We start from the raw sequence: 19,708 nt of genomic DNA, 5'->3' as shown, positions 1-19,708 counted from the left end.
CACCCTGTCCCTGCATCCCAATACCCTCACCTCTACACCCTGTCCCTGCATCCCGATACCCTCACTCCTACACCCTGTCCCTGCATCCCGATACCCTCATCCCTACACCCTGTCCCTGCATTCCGATACCCTCACTCCTACACCCTGTCCCTGCATCCCGATACCCTCACCCCTACACCCTGTCCCTGCATCCCGATACCCTCACCCCTACACCCTGTCCCTGCATTCCGATACCCTCACTCCTACACCCTGTCCCTGCATCCCGATACCCTCACTCCTACACCCTGTCCCTGCATCCCGATACCCTCACCTCTACACCCTGTCCCTGCATCCCGATACCCTCACCTCTACACCCTGTCCCTGCATCCCGATACCCTCACTCCTACACCCTGTCCCTGCATCGCAATACCCTCACCCCTACACCCTGTCCCTGCATCCCGATACCCTCACCCCTACACCCTGTCCCTGCATCCCAATACCCTCACTCCTACACCCTGTCCCTGCATCCCGATACCCTCACTCCTACACCCTGTCCCTGCATCCCGATACCCTCACCACTACACCCTGTCCCTGCATCCCGATACCCTCACCACTACACCCTGTCCTTGCATCCCAATACCCTCACCCCTACACCCTGTCCCCGCATCCCGATACCCTCACTCCTACACCCTGTCCCTGCATCCCGATACCCTCACCCCTACACCCTGTCCCTGCATTCCGATACCCTCACTCCTACACCCTGTTCCTGCATCCCAATACCCTCACCCCTACACCCTGTCCCTGCATCCCAATACCCTCACCCCTACACCCTGTCCCTGCATCCCGATACCCTCACCTCTACACCCTGTCCCTGCATCCCAATACCCTCACTCCTACACCCTGTCCCTGCATCCCGATACCCTCACTCCTACACCCTGTCCCTGCATCCCAATACCCTCACCCCTACACCCTGTCCCTGCATTCCGATACCCTCACCTCTACACCCTGTCCCTGCATCCTGATACCCTCACCTCTACACCCTGTCCCTGCATCCTGATACCTTCACCTCTACACCCTGTCCCTGCATCCCAATACCCTCACTCCTACACCCTGTCCCTGCATCCCGATACCCTCACCCCTACACCCTGTCCCTGCATTCCGATACCCTCACTCCTACACCCTGTCCCTGCATCCCAATACCCTCACCCCTACACCCTGTCCCTGCATTCCGATACCCTCACCTCTACACCCTGTCCCTGCATCCCAATACCCTCACTCCTACACCCTGTCCCTGCATCCCGATAACCTTACTCCTACACCCTGTCCCTGCATCCTGATACCCTCACCTCTACACCCTGTCCCTGCATCCCGATACCCTCACTCCTACACCCTGTCCCTGCATCCCAATACCCTCACCTCTACACCCTGTCCCTGCATTCCGATACCCTCACCTCTACACCCTGTCCCTGCATCCCAATACCCTCACTCCTACACCCTGTCCCTGCATCCCGATAACCTTACTCCTACACCCTGTCCCTGCATCCTGATACCCTCACCTCTACACCCTGTCCCTGCATCCCAATACCCTCACTCCTACACCCTGTCCCTGCATCCCGATAACCTTACTCCTACACCCTGTCCCTGCATCCTGATACCCTCACCTCTACACCCTGTCCCTGCATTCCGATACCCTCACTCCTACACCCTGTCCCTGCATCCCAATACCCTCACCCCTACACCCTGTCCCTGCATCCCGATACCCTCACCTCTACACCCTGTCCCTGCATCCCAATACCCTCACTCCTACACCCTGTCCCTGCATCCCAATACCCTCACCTCTACACCCTGTCCCTGCATCCCAATACCCTCACTCCTACACCCTGTCCCTGCATCCCGATACCCTCACCCCTACACCCTGTCCCTGCATCCCGATACCCTCACTCCTACACCCTGTCCCTGCATCCCAATACCCTCACCCCTACACCCTGTCCCTGCATTCCGATACCCTCACCTCTACACCCTGTCCCTGCATCCTGATACCTTCACCTCTACACCCTGTCCCTGCATCCCGATACCCTAACCCCTACACCCTGTCCCTTCATCCCGATACCCTCACCTCTACACCCTGTCCCTGCATCCCGATACCCTCACCCCTACACCCTGTCCCTGCATCCCAATACCCTCACCCCTACACCCTGTCCCTGCATCCCAATACCCTCACCTCTACACCCTGTCCCTGCATCCCGATACCCTCACCCCTACACCCTGTCCCTGCATCCCAATACCCTCACTCCTACACCCTGTCCCTGCATCCCGATACCCTCACTCCTACACCCTGTCCCTGCATCCCAATACCCTCACCCCTACACCCTGTCCCTGCATTCTGATACCCTCACCTCTACACCCTGTCCCTGCATCCCAATACCCTCACCTCTACACCCTGTCCCTGCATCCCAATACCCTCACTCCTACACCCTGTCCCTGCATCCCGATACCCTCACCCCTACACCCTGTCCCTGCATTCCGATACCCTCACTCCTACACCCTGTCCCTGCATCCCGATACCCTCTCTCCTACACCCTGTCCCTGCATCCCGATACCCTCACCCCTACACCCTGTCCCTGCATCCCGATACCCTCACCTCTACACCCTGTCCCTGCATCCCGATACCCTCACTCCTACACCCTGTCCCTGCATCCCGATACCCTCACCTCTACACCCTGTCCCTGCATCCCAATACCCTCACCTCTACACCCTGTCCCTGCATCCCGATACCCTCACCTCTACACCCTGTCCCTGCATCCCGATACCCTCACTCCTACACCCTGTCCCTGCATCCCAATACCCTCACCCCTACACCCTGTCCCTGCATCCCAATACCCTCACCCCTACACCCTGTCCCTGCATCCCAATACCCTCACTCCTACACCCTGTCCCTGCATCCCGATACCCTCACTCCTACACCCTGTCCCTGCATCCCGATACCCTCACCACTACACCCTGTCCCTGCATCCCAATACCCTCACCCCTACACCCTGTCCCCGCATCCCGATACCCTCACTCCTACACCCTGTCCCTGCATCCCGATACCCTCACCCCTACACCCTGTCCCTGCATTCCGATACCCTCACTCCTACACCCTGTCCCTGCATCCCAATACCCTCACCCCTACACCCTGTCCCTGCATCCCAATACCCTCACTCCTACACCCTGTCCCTGCATCCCAATACCCTCACCACTACACCCTGTCCCTGCATCCCAATACCCTCACCCCTACACCCTGTCCCCGCATCCCGATACCCTCACTCCTACACCCTGTCTCTGCATCCCGATACCCTCACCCCTACACCCTGTCCCTGCATCCCAATACCCTCACCTCTACACCCTGTCCCTGCATCCCGATACCCTCACTCCTACACCCTGTCCCTGCATCCCAATACCCTCACCTCTACACCCTGTCCCTGCATCCCGATACCCTCACCCCTACACCCTGTCCCTGCATCCCGAAACCCTCACACCTACACCCTGTCCCTGCATCCCGATACCCTCACCCCTACACCCTGTCCCTGCATCCCGAAACCGTCACCCCTACACCCTGTCCCTGCATCCCGATACCCTCACCCCTACACCCTGTCCCTGCATCCCGATACCCTCACCTCTACACCCTGTCCCTGCATCCCGATACCCTCACCTCTACACCCTGTCCCTGCATCCCAATACCCTCACCTCTACACCCTGTCCCTGCATCCCGATACCCTCACCCCTACACCCTGTCCCTGCATCCCGAAACCATCACCCCTACACCCTGTCCCTGCATCCCGATACCCTCACCCCTACACCCTGTCCCTGCATCCCGAAACCGTCACCCCTACACCCTGTCCCTGCATCCCGATACCCTCACCCCTACACCCTGTCCCTGCATCCCGATACCCTCACCTCTACACCCTGCCCCTACATCCCAATACCCTCATCCCTATCCGTTTTCTCTGCATCCCGATACCATCACCTCAACACAAAATAGGCCCTTCATAAATTTCAGCTCCAGGCCCGTGTGGACTTTAATCTGGCACTGCCACCTCTGCAGATGGGAAACCCCAGCAACCTCATACAAATATTTCTTCTACCCTCTAGGGAATACCAGATCAATGTACAACAAGCCTCTCTGTTTGGAATCTCTTTCTCTCTCTAATTTCCCCTCTTCCTTTCTATCACTATCACTGGCTATCCTAAACCTACACCACCTCTCCTACTGTTCTCTCCTTTGGGGGCCTTCTCCCACACTTCAGACCTTTGGGCCACTAACATGGTGGGAATACCTACCATTTGCCTATTTTTCAGTAATTTTCTTCATGTCTCACTCACTTTCTCTCTCCCAACCTTTCTTCTGTCATCTTTGGGACTTCAACAACTCTGTTAGTAATTTCTGTGTCCCTATCTTCTTTCCTTTTCCTCTTCCCTTGCTCAGTGAACCTCCTCTCCCACCCACTGTGGTGGCCACTACAATATAGTCATAGCAAGGCAAGCAAATTCAATTGCCCGCCCATTTGTGATGTTTGGCACTACATATCGAGCGACCAATTAGTAAGTGTGTATAGCTTACCTAATTGGCTACTCAGTCAGTGCAATGGCCATTTCTCTATCGTCCTAGTGGATGCTGGGGTTCCTGAAAGGACCATGGGGAATAGCGGCTCCGCAGGAGACAGGGCACAAAAAGTAAAGCTTTTCCAGATCAGGTGGTGTGCACTGGCTCCTCCCCCTATGACCCTCCTCCAGACTCCAGTTAGATTTTTGTGCCCGGCCGAGAAGGGTGCAATCTAGGTGGCTCTCCTAAAGAGCTGCTTAGAAAAAGTTTAGCTTAGGTTTTTTATTTTACAGTGAGTCCTGCTGGCAACAGGATCACTGCAACGAGGGACTGAGGGGAGAAGAAGTGAACTCACCTGCGTGCAGGATGGATTGGCTTCTTGGCTACTGGACATCAGCTCCAGAGGGACGATCACAGGTACAGCCTGGATGGTCACCGGAGCCGCGCCGCCGGCCCCCTTGCAGATGCTGAAGTCAGAAGAGGTCCAGAATCGGCGGCTGAAGACTCCTGCAGTCTTCTAAAGGTAGCGCACAGCACTGCAGCTGTGCGCCATTTTCCTCTCAGCACACTTCACACGCAGTCACTGAGGGTGCAGGGCGCTGGGGGGGGGCGCCCTGGGAGGCAAATGTAACCTATATAAAGGCTAAAAATACCTCACATATAGCCCCCAGAGGCTATATGGAGATATTTAACCCCTGCCTGGATTCACTAAATAGCGGGAGACGAGCCCGCCGGAAAAGGGGCGGGGCCTATCTCCTCAGCACACTGCGCCATTTCCTCTCACAGCTCCGCTGGTCAGGACGGCTCCCAGGTCTCTCCCCTGCACTGCACTACAGAAACAGGGTAAAACAGAGAGGGGGGGCAAATTTATGGCGATATTTTGATATATATAAAGCAGCTATAAGGGAGCACTTATTATAAGGCTATCCCTGTTATATATAGCGCTTTTGGTGTGTGCTGGCAAACTCTCCCTCTGTCTCCCCAAAGGGCTAGTGGGTCCTGTCTTCGTTAGGAGCATTCCATGTGTGTCTGCTGTGTGTCGGTACGTGTGTGTCGACATGTATGAGGACGATATTGGTGTGGAGGCGGAGCAATTGCCAAATATGAGGATGTCACCCCCTAGGGAGTCGACACCAGAATGGATGCCTTTATTTATGGAACTACGGGATAGTGTCAACACGCTAAAGCAGTCGTTTGACGACATGAGACGGCCGGACAATCAATTAGTGCCTGTCCAGGCGACTCAAACACCGTCAGGGGCTGTGAAACGCCCTTTGCCTCAGTCGGTCGACACAGACCCAGACACAGGCACTGACTCCAGTGGTGACGGTGACGAATCAACCGTATTTTCCAGTAGGGCCACACGTTATATAATTTTGGCAATGAAGGAGGCGTTACATTTAGCTGATACTACAGGTACCACTAAACAGGGTATTATGTGGGGTGTGAAAAAACTACCTATAGTTTTTCCTGAATCAGAAGAATTAAATGACGTGTGTAATGAAGCGTGGGTTGCCCCTGATAAAAAGCTGATAATTTCAAAGAAATTATTGGCATTATACCCTTTCCCGCCAGAGGTTAGGGAGCGCTGGGAAACACCTCCTAGGGTGGACAAGGCGCTAACACGCTTATCTAAACAAGTGGCGTTACCCTCTCCTGAGACGGCCGCACTTAAAGATCCATCAGATAGGAGGATGGAAAATATCCAAAAAAGTATATACACACATGCAGGTGTTATACTACGACCAGCTATAGCGACTGCCTGGATGTGCAGTGCTGGGGTAGTTTGGTCAGAGTCCCTGATTGAAAATATTGATACCCTGGACAGGGACAATATTTTACTGTCGTTAGAACAAATAAAGGATGCATTTCTTTATATGCGTGATGCACAGAGGGATATCTGCACACTGGCATCACGGGTAAGTGCTATGTCCATTTCGGCCAGAAGAGCTTTATGGACGCGACAGTGGACAGGCGATGCGGATTCAAAACGACATATGGAAGTTTTGCCGTATAAAGGGGAGGAGTTATTTGGAGTCGGTCTATCAGATTTGGTGGCCACGGCTACAGCCGGGAAATCCACCTTTCTACCTCAAGTCACTCCCCAACAGAAAAAGGCACCGACTTTTCAACCGCAGCCCTTTCGTTCCTTTAAAAATAAGAGAGCAAAGGGCTATTCATATCTGCCACGAGGCAGAGGTCGAGGGAAGAGACAGCAACAGGCAGCTCCTTCCCAGGAACAGAAGCCTTCCCCGGCTTCTACAAAAGCCTCAGCATGACGCTGGGGCTTCTCAAGCGGACTCGGGGACGGTGGGTGGTCGTCTCAAAAATTACAGCGCGCAGTGGGCTCACTCGCAGGTAGATCCCTGGATCCTGCAGATAATATCTCAGGGGTACAGGTTGGAATTAGAGACAGATCCACCTCGCCGTTTCCTGAAGTCTGCTTTACCAACGTCCCCCTCCGAAAGGGAGACGGTTTTGGAAGCCATTCACAAGCTGTACTCTCAGCAGGTGATAGTCAAGGTACCTCTTCTACAACAAGGGAAGGGGTATTATTCCACTCTTTTTGTGGTACCGAAGCCGGATGGCTCGGTAAGGCCTATTCTAAATCTGAAGTCCTTGAACCTGTACATAAAGAAGTTCAAGTTCAAGATGGAGTCACTCAGAGCAGTGATAGCGAACCTGGAAGAGGGGGACTTTATGGTATCCTTGGACATCAAGGATGCGTATCTCCACGTTCCAATTTACCCCTCACACCAGGGGTACCTCAGGTTCGTTGTACAAAACTGTCACTATCAGTTTCAGACGCTGCCGTTCGGATTGTCCACGGCACTTCGGGTCTTTACAAAGGTAATGGCCGAGATGATGATTATTCTTCGAAGAAAAGGCATATTAATTATCCCATACTTGGACGATCTCCTAATAAGGGCAAGGTCCAGAGAACAGCTAGAGATGGGATTAGCACTGTCGCAAGAAGTGCTAAAACAGCACGGGTGGATTCTGAATATTCCAAAATCCCAGTTAATGCCGACAACTCGTCTGCTGTTCCTAGGGATGATTCTGGACACGGTTCAGAAAAAGGTTTTTCTCCCGGAGGAAAAAGCCAAGGAGTTATCCGAGCTTGTCAGGAACCTCCTAAAACCAGGAAAGGTGTCTGTACATCAATGCACAAGAGTCCTGGGAAAAATGGTGGCTTCTTACGAAGCAATTCCAGTCGGCAGATTCCACGCAAGAATTTTCCAAAGGGATCTGTTGGACAAATGGTCAGGGTCGCATCTTCAGATGCACCTGCGGATAACCCTGTCTCCAAGGACAAGGGTGTCTCTTCTGTGGTGGTTGCAGAGTGCTCATCTATTGGAGGGCCGCAGATTCGGCATACAGGATTGGATCCTGGTGACCACGGACGCCAGCCTGAGAGGCTGGGGAGCAGTCACACAAGGAAGAAACTTCCAGGGAGTATGGACGAGCCTGGAAACGTCTCTTCACATAAACATTCTGGAACTAAGAGCAATATACAATGCTCTAAGCCAGGCAGAACCTCTGCTTCAGGGAAAACCGGTGTTGATCCAGTCGGACAACATCACGGCAGTCGCCCATGTGAACAGACAGGGCGGCACAAGAAGCAGGAGTGCAATGGCAGAAGCTGCAAGGATTCTTCGCTGGGCAGAGAATCATGTGATAGCACTGTCAGCAGTGTTCATCCCGGGAGTGGACAACTGGGAAGCAGACTTCCTCAGCAGACACGATCTTCACCCGGGAGAGTGGGGACTTCATCCAGAAGTCTTCCACTTGCTGGTAACCCGTTGGGAAAGACCAATGGTGGACATGATGGCGTCTCGCCTCAACAAAAAACTGGACAGGTATTGCGCCAGGTCAAGAGATCCGCAGGCAATAGCTGTGGACGCGCTGGTAACGCCTTGGGTGTACCAGTCGGTGTATGTGTTTCCTCCTCTGCCTCTCATACCAAAAGTATTGAGAATTATACGGCAAAGAGGCGAAAGGACGATACTAGTGGTTCCGGATTGGCCAAGAAGGACTTGGTACCCGGAACTTCAAGAGATGATCACGGAAGATCCGTGGCCTCTACCTCTAAGGAGGGACTTGCTTCAGCAGGGTCCCTGTCTGTTTCAAGACTTACCGCGGCTGCGTTTGACGGCATGGCGGTTGAACGCCGGATCCTAAAGGAAAAAGGCATGCCGGAAGAAGTCATTCCTACTTTGATTAAAGCAAGGAAGGAAGTAACCGTGCAACATTATCACCGAATTTGGCGAAAATATGTTGCGTGGTGCGAAGATCGGAGTGCTCCGACGGAGGAATTTCAACTGGGTCGATTCCTACATTTCCTGCAATCAGGATTGTCTATGGGTCTCAAATTGGGATCTATTAAGGTTCAAATTTCGGCCCTGTCGATTTTCTTTCAAAAAGAATTGGCTTCAGTCCCTGAAGTCCAGACCTTTGTTAAGGGAGTGCTACATATACAGCCTCCTGTGGTGCCTCCAGTGGCACCGTGGGATCTCAATGTGGTTTTGGACTTTCTAAAATCTCATTGGTTTGAACCACTAAAGAAGGTGGATTTGAAATATCTCACATGGAAAGTGACCATGCTTCTAGCCCTGGCTTCGGCCAGGAGAGTGTCAGAACTGGCAGCTTTATCTTACAAAAGCCCATATCTGATTTTCCATTCGGACAGGGCAGAACTGCGGACTCGTCCGCATTTTCTCCCTAAGGTGGTGTCAGCATTTCATCTGAACCAGCCTATTGTAGTGCCTGCGGCTACAAGTGACTTGGAGGACTCCAAGTTACTGGACGTTGTCAGAGCATTAAAAATATATATTGCAAGGACAGCTGGAGTCAGAAAATCTGACTCGTTGTTTATATTGTATGCACCCAACAAGATGGGTGCTCCTGCGTCTAAGCAGACGATTGCTCGTTGGATCTGTAGCACAATCCAACTTGCACATTCTGTGGCAGGCCTGCCACAGCCTAAATCTGTAAAGGCCCACTCCACAAGGAAGGTGGGCTCATCTTGGGCGGCTGCCCGAGGGGTCTCGGCATTACAACTTTGCCGAGCAGCTACGTGGTCAGGGGAGAACACGTTTGTAAAATTTTACAAATTTGATACTCTGGCTAAGGAGGACCTGGAGTTCTCTCATTCGGTGCTGCAGAGTCATCCGCACTCTCCCGCCCGTTTGGGAGCTTTGGTATAATCCCCATGGTCCTTTCAGGAACCCCAGCATCCACTAGGACGATAGAGAAAATAAGATTTTACTTACCGATAAATCTATTTCTCGGAGTCCGTAGTGGATGCTGGGCGCCCATCCCAAGTGCGGATTATCTGCAATAATTGTACATAGTTATTGTTAACTAATTCGGGTTATTGTTGAAGGAAGCCATCTTTCAGAGGCTCCGCTGTTATCATACTGTTAACTGGGTTTAGATCACAAGTTGTACGGTGTGATTGGTGTGGCTGGTATGAGTCTTACCCGGGATTCAAAATCCTCCCTTATTGTGTACGCTCGTCCGGGCACAGTACCTAACTGGAGTCTGGAGGAGGGTCATAGGGGGAGGAGCCAGTGCACACCACCTGATCTGGAAAAGCTTTACTTTTTGTGCCCTGTCTCCTGCGGAGCCGCTATTCCCCATGGTCCTTTCAGGAACCCCAGCATCCACTACGGACTCCGAGAAATAGATTTATCGGTAAGTAAAATCTTATTTTTGTCTTTGTATTGTGCACCCAGCATTACTCTACAAATGTTTATAGGAGGCACATCCTTTATTGAAATGCAGGGATTTCTAGAGGAGTTAGCAGTCTAGAGGTGATTTGTTAGTTTTATTTGTATAAGCGAATCTGAAGTAAAACAATACAGCTCAAATAGATAGGGAGCTGGCTCACCCTTTAAACTGAGTTGAGCTATTTTCATCCCTCATTCAGTCCACTCTCTTGTAGGACTTGCTGCTAATCTCTCGGCCTGCAGACCTGATCAGAAATCTACGCAGCCTTCTGGCTTTTATTATCGTGACAACTGGAGGTCCCTAACATGTTTGGCGCGCCAATTTCAGCCATCGGATGCTCTTGCCTGTCTCAAGGGGAAGGATATCTATATGATTGGAGATTCCACTCTGCGCCAGTGGTTGGAATATTTGAAGGACTTCATTCCCAGTATGTTTTTCACTGTAATGTGTTCCTACAGATATTCATTATCTATGTATGATGCACATAATTTTATGTAAAGACCTCTTTGTATCTGGGATTTTCTGTCAGAATCTCTATTTGTATTAAAACCTGAGTAAGATCTTAATTGAAGCTTTTATTCTTCTCAAGGCCCGTGTTATTTACAGTGTCCTCACAGAATCACAAGTGGAGTAATTAGCTCCTCCTCTGGATCTTTAAAAATGTGTCAGTCAGTAATGACTACACCTGTGCACCTGCTAGGTGACCTGAACATTTTTAACTGTTTGGGTTCCTTGGGACCAAGGGGGTAATTCCAAGTTGATCGCAGCAGGAATTTAGATTGCAGATTGAACATACCACACCCAAATGTAACTCTCTCTGCACATGTTAAATCTGCCTCCCCTGCAGTGCACATGGTTTTGCCCAACTGCTAACAAAATTCCTGCTGCGATCAACTTGGAATTACCCCCCAAGTTTGAGAACCATTGCTCTACAGTATATGAGTGTTTTTCAACTCCAGTACTCAAGCACCAAAAACAGGTCATGTTTGGTATATTTCTTGAATCATGTATAGGTAAATTCATCTATTTCGCTGGGTCAGTAATTATCCCACCTGCTTCCACAGACAAAAGCTCTGAAAACATGACCTGTTGGCCAGGGATACTTCAGGGTTGAGGTTGAGAACCATTGCCCCTTTTAAAGTGTACTCATTTTACTAACTACGGAGGATAGTCTGATTATTTAAAATCTCACAACCCATCTACTTAATGCCTTGGGAAACCTTTTTTGGTTTTACCATCAACTCTAGAGATTAGGATTGCATCTTCTACCTAGAGATGTGGGGTTCGGTGCTCCAGAATCCTGAAATCAACCAAATTTTGTGGATCCTAACTGAACCAAAACCTGGTACTGACCGCCTGAGGAGAGCCAATCTGTACTGATTAGAATCTCACCATGGTTCAAATTCGGATTTGAAATCCAAATTTTCGAGTTTGGTTTGCAAAATTTACATGATTTAACAGTTTTTGAAAGATTTTTTTTTAAGCAGCCTACTGTACTTTACCTAATTTATTATTATAATAATTAACAGTTATTTATAGAGATGTGCGGTTCAGTTCTCTAGAAATTCAAACCCACCCGAATTTTGTGGATCCAAACTGAGACAAAACCTGGTTTGGATCTCCTGAGGAGATTCCTCATAAAACAAGTCCAAGTTAGGATCTTCCTGTGGTTCGAAATTTGGATTTTAAATGCTAACAGAGCATATTTAATAATATAAGTAAGACCATGCACCAGGGACGCTAACAATCTAAATTCTAAACAGAAAATTGTTACGAGCAAATAATGCCTAGGGGAAAAAATGCAGCATTACAGCTGGGGAATTGACCTTAAGGGGCATATTTATTAAAGTGAACGGGAGGTTGTTTAGCTGTTGAATTTACCAAGATCCAGAATGCAAAGCATTCCAGAGTTTGGCTCTAGCTGCTAACCCAATTTAAAGATGGATTAAGACCATATTAACCTATGGGCAACTCCATCACAAAATTTCCCAGAGAGGGATCCTCCACATCCCTCTCTATCACAACACTTTTTGGGCCCATCCACAGCCTTGCCTCAGGGGTTTCATTTACTTCCCACTTATCTCAGTCCTCGGTTGTCTTTTCAGTTATTTTCCTTTACCATCTCCTCCCTCCCCAATAATGCTCTATACCAATTTTAGCTACCTATACAATATTAAATTGAGGTATGGTGGGCACAACTGGGGAATTCAAAGCTATTAGTCAATTAAATAATGTACTGTATACTGTATGCTGTTGAAGGGTCAGACACCATAGACGTTGTTGCCAGAAGCAAGAGAGGAAAAAGGAAAGAGGATTCACTTCCTCACGTGGGATTCACAGAGAGTTGGAGTTGGCGAAGTGGATGGCGACCTTAGTTAGCCCACCACTCTGTAATAAGTCTCCAATCATTTGATATAAAAATAGAGAAAGAGGTACAGTATATAGTGAAGTACAGTTTTTTTTAATAATAAATACAAAAAATGCAATAAAATGCTCTACACAAACACTGTGTAGCAGCTATTTGTGCTTAAAATATCCACAATCCACAATAAAAGGCAGGTATCCACATACAGCATACAATTTGGACAATTACCAGATGTGTTGGAACTGCTAGCATACAGTTCAAAACAAGCATAGATTAGGTGGAATCCCGGTCATTCCATCCAATATCTAGAGATGGTATTCTGGATCAGGTCCTATAATTGTGCCAGTGGGTCCTATATTCTGTCACACCAACGCGTTTCCTCCCCTCCTGTGGACTTTATCAAGGTGAATGTTATGAATCCTATGGCACTGTGACCGGGTATTTAAACCCCTATTGTCCAATCTGAGCCTCTGGAGCGCAGCTGGATCCTATACATATAATTACTACAAGTCCCATGATCTTACAGTGCACTCCGGACTTCCTGTATTGTGTTTAGCATTGTTCCAGGGAAACCATGACAACCGGAGACTCCAACATAGTTGTATCTCAGGTGTCGATACGTCACTTCCGGTCTTTAAATTTACAACGCGGCTTTATTTTAACCTCGTCCCGCTGTCAACACAGCTCTGTGGCGTTGTGTATTCCGGCCTTCTGTTGTATTACATATTTCTTTAATGCCCGGGATCCATTGTGGTGACGATAATTTGTTCCGACACATCACTTCCGGTGACTTAACCGCATAATTAGGAACATGCAGTGACATCCCACAATCATGCTAACGCGGTATCTGGCGCCACCTATAGTCTCTACTCGATAAAAATTATAAGAGACAAGTAATAGATTAAAAAACTTCATATAAAATTAATTATGTCTAAAACTCCAATAACCGTGGCCTTATTCATAAAGTGCTCTTAATCCAAAGTGCATATGAAAGTGCAAAAAGGTGCGGAAAGGATATTAATAATGGAAGAAAGATACATAATCACTGAATAGGGAAACATGTATAATAAATAATTTGGGTTTCATAGGGCTCATAAAAACCATTTAACTTCAAAGTCCAGATTTAGGCCTCCTGGCTGTAAAGTGCCCAAATCGTATATGGCCTTCATTTCTGCTCTTGCCAATTGGCTCTTATCTTATTTTTGCCTCCAATTTGGTTTTATATGTCGTAACCCACAAAATCTCTTTATTCCTGAAATACACTTTTTATGATGTTTCATAAAGTGATCTGATAACGCATGTGTTATTAATCCTTTTCTTATATTACGGAGATGTTCTCCAATGCGAACCTTAAACGGTCTAGTTGTGCGACCGACATACCACAATCTGCATTTACATTCTATCCCGTAAATTATATTGCTGGTGTTGCATGACATAAAGGGGTAAATTTACTAAAATTCGTATTTTTCCGAATGAGGTTAAAGTTCAAACACGAATGACATCGAAAGTGTAAAATTGCAACTTTTTGAATTTATTACAACTAATTTACTAAGCTGTCGTATTCTGCATTTTCATATTTTCCGTATGTCATTCGTATTTTTTGACAGTGTTTTACGGGAGTGAATTGTAAAACACTGCCGACATTAACACAATGAATCTCGGCCGGATCTGTGAGATCCGTGCTGGGCTTCATTGTGCACCTTTCGTAAAAAAAAGAACATTGTTAAAATTCTTTTAAAAAAAATGCGTGGGGTCCCCCCCTAAGCAAAACCAGCCTCGGGCTCTTTGAGCCGGTCCTGGTTCACAAAATATGTGAAACAAAAAGACCGGGGTTCCCCCATATTTCATCAACCAGCACCGGGCTCTGCGCCTGGTCCTGGTTCCAAAAATACGGGGGACAAAAAGTGTAGGGGTCCCCCGTATTTTTGAAACCAGCACCGGGCTCCACTAGCCAGGTACATAATGCCACAGCCGGGGGACACTTTTATATTGGTCCCTGCGGCCCTGGCATCACATACCCAACTAGTCACCCCTGGCCGGGGTACCCTGGAGGAGTGGGAACCCCTTCAATCAAGGGGTCCCCCCCCTCCAGCCACCCAAGGGCCAGGGGTGAAGCCCGAGGCTGTCCCCCCCATCCAAGGGCGGCGGATGGGGGGCTGATAGCCTTTTTGTAAAAATGTGAATTTTGTTTTTAGTAGCAGTACTACAAGTCCCAGCAAGCCTCCCCCGCAAGCTGGTACTTGGAGAACCACAAGTACCAGCATGCGGTGGAAAACCGGGCCCGCTGGTACCTGTAGTACTACTACTAAAAAAATACCCCAATAAAAACAGGAGACACACACCTTGAAAGTATAAGTTTATTACATACATGCACACCTACATACATACATACTTACCTATGTTCACACGAGAGTCGGTCCTCTTCTCCATGTAGAATGCATGGGGTACCTGTTGAAAAAATTATACTCACATAATCCAGTGTAGATCGGTCCTCTTCTGTTCTTTGTAAAATCCACGTACTTTGCAAAATAAAAAAACGGACACCCGACCACGCACTGAAAGGGGCCCCATGTTTTCACATGGGACCCCTTTCCCCGACTGCCAGGACTCCCGCCTGACTCCTGTCTAAGGGGGTTCCTTCAGCCAATCAGGGAGCGCCACGTCGTGGCACCCTCCTGATTGGCTGTGTGCTCCTGTAGTGTATGTCAGGCAGCACACGGCAGTGATACAATGTAGCGCCTATGCGCTCCATTGTAACCAATGGTGGGAACTTTGCGGTCAGCGGTGAGGTTACTTTCGGTCAACCGCTGACCGCCAAGTTCCCACCATTGGTTACAATGGAGCGCATAGGCACTAAATTGTATCACTGCCGTGTGCTGCCTGACATACACTACAGGAGCACACAGCCAATCAGGAGGGTGCCACGATGTGGCGCTCCCTGATTGGCTGAAGGAACCCCCTTAGACAGGAGTCAGGGGGGAGTCCTGGCAGTCGGGGAAAGGGGTCCCATGTGAAAACATGGGGCCCCTTTCTGTGCGTGGTCGGGTGTCCGTTTTTTTATTTTGCAAAGTACGTGGATTTTACAAAGAACAGAAGAGGACCGATCTACACTGGATTATGTGAGTATAATTTTTTCAACAGGTACCCCATGGATTCTACATGGAGAAGAGGACCGACCCTCGTGTGAACATAGGTAAGTATGTATGTATGTAGGTGTGCATGTATGTAATAAACTTATACTTTCAAGGTGTGTGTCTCCTGTTTTTATTGGGGTATTTTTTTAGTAGTAGTACTACAGGTACCAGCGGGCCTGGTTTTCCACCACATGCTGGTACTTGTGGTTCTCCAAGTACCAGCTTGCGGGGGAGGCTTGCTGGGACTTGTAGTACTGCTACTAAAAACAATATTCACATTTTTACAAAAAGGCTATCAGCCCCCCATCCGCCGCCCTTGGATGGGGGGGACAGCCTCGGGCTTCACCCCTGGCCCTTGGGTGGCTGGAGGGTGGGACCCCTTGATTTAAGGGGTTCCCACTCCTCCAGGGTACCCCGGCCAGGGGTGACAAGTTGGGTATGTAATGCCAGGGCCACAGGGAACAATATAAAAGTGTCGCCCGGCTGTGGCATTATGTACCTGGCTAGTGGAGCCCGGTGCTGGTTTCAAAATTACGGGGGACCCCTACGCTTTTTGTCCCCCGTATTTTTGGAACCAGGACCAGGCGCAGAGCCCGGTGCTGGTTTATGAAATATCGGGGAACCCTGGTCATTTTGTTCCACATATTTTGTGAACCAGGACCGGCTCAAAGAGCCCGAGGCTGGTTTTGCTTAGGAGGGGGGACCCCACGCATTTTTTTCCTACAAATTTAACACTTTCCCACCCCTTCCCACTGATAAACATGCACGGATCTCATGGATCCGTGCATACCTATCAGAACACGGTAAAAAATAGCAGGTCTGTTTTATTTTAGCATTTTTTTACGATTTGTATTTTTTCACGGCAGTGTTTGGCTATTGCCGGCAGTGTTTGTGAATTACACTTTTTAGTAAATTACCGAGTTCTACCAAATAACAGGCGTATTTGACCGATGGTGTATTCATTAGTAATTTTTTTCTTTGAGTTCCAAAAAAATACGAATGCCCTCATCACTGCCGTGATTTGAGTTTAGTAAATTCCCGAGATGACACTTTGAAGAAAAAACACCATCTCGGTCAAAATCGGGAGCTTAGTAAATTTCCACCAAACTCTAAAATTTTAAATATTTTACCATTTATAGTGACTTCAGTCAGTTTCATGCTTGTACCTTTTACACCCTTGCATCCCAAACAAAGGCCACACCTAAAGAAGCTTTTTGATTTGACAGTTGTCATATGTGTTGTAGGCATTAATGCACTTTTTGTCAATTGATTACTTAAATTCGGGGATCTTTTATAGATACATTTTGGATTTGCTGGTAATAATGATCCTATGCCTGGATCCTTTTTTAGGACCACCCAATGTTTTTTAATGGACTGCTCAATAGCCTTATATTGACTATTGTAAGTTGTTACAAATGACCATTCATATTTATTATCTACCCATTTCACTTTTGGTTTTGTTTCTAGTAAGTCCTTTCTATCAATTTTTGCCACTAGATCTTTAATTTCCGTGATTTTTTCCGCATCGTAACCTGATGCGACAAACTTCTTCTGCATTAAGTCAGATTGAATGCAGTAGGTATTTGGTTGTGTACAATTTCTTTTTAGCCATCTAAATTGCCCCCCCCCCAGCCCCCCGGAATGGAGTCAAGCCAATTAGAATGATGGCAACTATCTGCCCTAATGTATGCTCCCGAATCCGTAGGTTTGGTATAGTTTTAGTTTGCAGCATGTTGTTCTCTACGTATATTGTCACATCCAGAAAGTTAACACTGTTGTTGCTGCTTTCAAAAGTGAAAAATATATTATATGAATTTTAATTCAAATATTTATAAAAATCATTTAAAGTACTTCACCGCCTCTCCAAATAAAAAGCACATCATCTATATGGGCCAGATGTACTAAGCCTGAAAAGTGATAAATATCACAGTGATAAAGTACCAGCCAATCGGCTCCTAACTGTCATTTTTCAAACACAGCCTGTAATATGGCAGTTAGGAGCCGATTGGCTGGTGCTTTATCACAGTGATATTTATCACTTTTCAGGCTTAGTACATCTCCCCCTATATCTTTTCCAGGACACCAGGTTCGTTCTGAAGGGATTATCATTCCAAATAAATTTGGTTTCCCATTGTCCCATAAAAATATTCGCATAGCTAGGAGCGAACCTGGAGCCCATTGCAGTACCGATCTTCTGCAAATAAAATGTGCCATTGAATATTAAATAATTATTATTTAAAATGAAACAGACCCCTTCAACAATAAAACTTTGTAAATTTATACATAAATTACTCTGTCGTAATGCTGCTTCCACTGCCTCAATACCCATTTGATGTTCTATAATGGTATACAGGGAGCGTACATCTGCAGTCACAAGAATGTCCCCCAATTTCCCAATTAATTAAACTCAGGACATTAAGGACATCTCAGGTGTCTTTCATATGTGAGCAGTTTTCTATCACCAATGGCTGCAGATAATAGTCTATAAACTCTGATAGGTTCAAGGTTATTTAATCTATCCCCGATACTATTGGGTGACCTGGTGGTTTTATGGGGTCCTTGTGGACCTTGGGGAGAATATATATGGGGATTTTTGGTTCCTCAGTCAGGATAAATTTCACTTCCCTCTCTTCTAATGCCCCTTTTGTTTTATATGTCTCCAGCAGGACCCTAAGGTTGTCCTGAATCCATGATGTAGGATCGAATCTCAATCCCTGATATGTTGATCCATAATTTAATTGCCTTAGTACTTCTATTTCATAATCCCTTCTGGACATAATTACTACTCCCCCACCCTTATCTGCACGTTTTATGATAAGATCTTCATTCTCTCTTAGATTTTTTAAGGCCAATCTTTTTTTTGTATATCAGATTGTGTCTTGTCGGTTTTGTATCTATTTTTAAAATATCATCGGAGACAAGTTTCAGAAAATTCTCCATGAAATTACCCCTCATATGTGAAGGGTTAAAAACCGATTTAGGTCTAAAAGGAGTTTCAGCCTTATCTGTCACATTAATTTGGGTATCACTGCCGTTACTAATGAAAAAAAAAATTATACTCAGTTTTCTAATAAATGTATTTAAATCTACAAAGGTGGCAAACTTATTCAGGGGTAAAGATGGGGCATACTTTAATCCCTTTTCCAGAAGTGTAATCTCTTCTTTTGCTAGGAGGGGATCACTGAGGTTGAATATCTTAATTTTACCTATGTCTACCAAATTAGGTTCAATAATTTTGTCTGAAGAAATTTATACCCTTCTTCTTAGATTTTATCTTTTTGTCTTTCCTATGTTTTTTCAGATTCAATTTCTTATTAATTTTTCCTCCTCTACATCCCCTATATTTTATCTTAGCTGGTCTTGTTTCCTTCTTCGGAATAAAAAAGGGGTTGAGTCTAGGTCTCTAGACAAGGGTTTGAATCTATTTGAAATTTCTATCTGGGTAGATGATCCCCTCCCCTGTTGATCATTTCGTAGATATCCTTGATTGTATCTTTTTTTGATTGGTTCCTTGTATGCCACTGTTTCTGGCGATAGTCTTGCGCCCCCATTCCTATGTTATTCTGTCTCTGTAACGGGCATAAACTTGGGTCTGTATATACACCCCTGTTGTCATTATATCTTTTATTATATGAATGGTTCCTTTGTTTTTCAAATGTTTTCCTCCCTTTACCTCTTAATTGGGGCGGTATCCATTTATCAACCTTAGGCAGAGGCGTATCTAGGGTAGGGCGAGTGGGGCACGTGCCCTGGGCGCCTTGGCAGGCCCAGGAGAGGGGAGCGCTGCCGGCGGCCAGGGCATCATGCCCCACTCGCCCCGTCAAGTCGAAATGTGAGGGGAGGAGAGTGCAGCGTCTCTCCCTCCCCGCCGCTGTCAGCCCTAGCAGCGCTGCTGTGTCCGGTCTCCGGCGGCGT

The 19,708-nt window shown here is 47.6% G+C and overlaps 1 protein-coding gene across 1 annotated transcript in view; it reads left to right on the top strand.

Annotated features, from left to right (window-relative positions):
* The window catches only part of LOC134934218 (NXPE family member 3-like), a 69,604-nt gene that overhangs the window by 46,341 nt on the left and 3,555 nt on the right, over positions 1-19,708 (top strand). The window contains exon 5 of the mRNA XM_063929705.1: positions 10,509-10,721. Coding sequence (XP_063785775.1) covers positions 10,509-10,721 — 213 coding nt within the window. The remainder of the gene's footprint in view (positions 1-10,508; positions 10,722-19,708) is intronic.

Source organism: Pseudophryne corroboree, chromosome 6, assembly GCF_028390025.1.
Source record: "Pseudophryne corroboree isolate aPseCor3 chromosome 6, aPseCor3.hap2, whole genome shotgun sequence".
Lineage (NCBI taxonomy): Eukaryota > Metazoa > Chordata > Amphibia > Anura > Myobatrachidae > Pseudophryne > Pseudophryne corroboree.
Note: the sequence above shows the minus strand (reverse complement) of the source record. Positions and strands in the feature narration are given on the sequence as shown.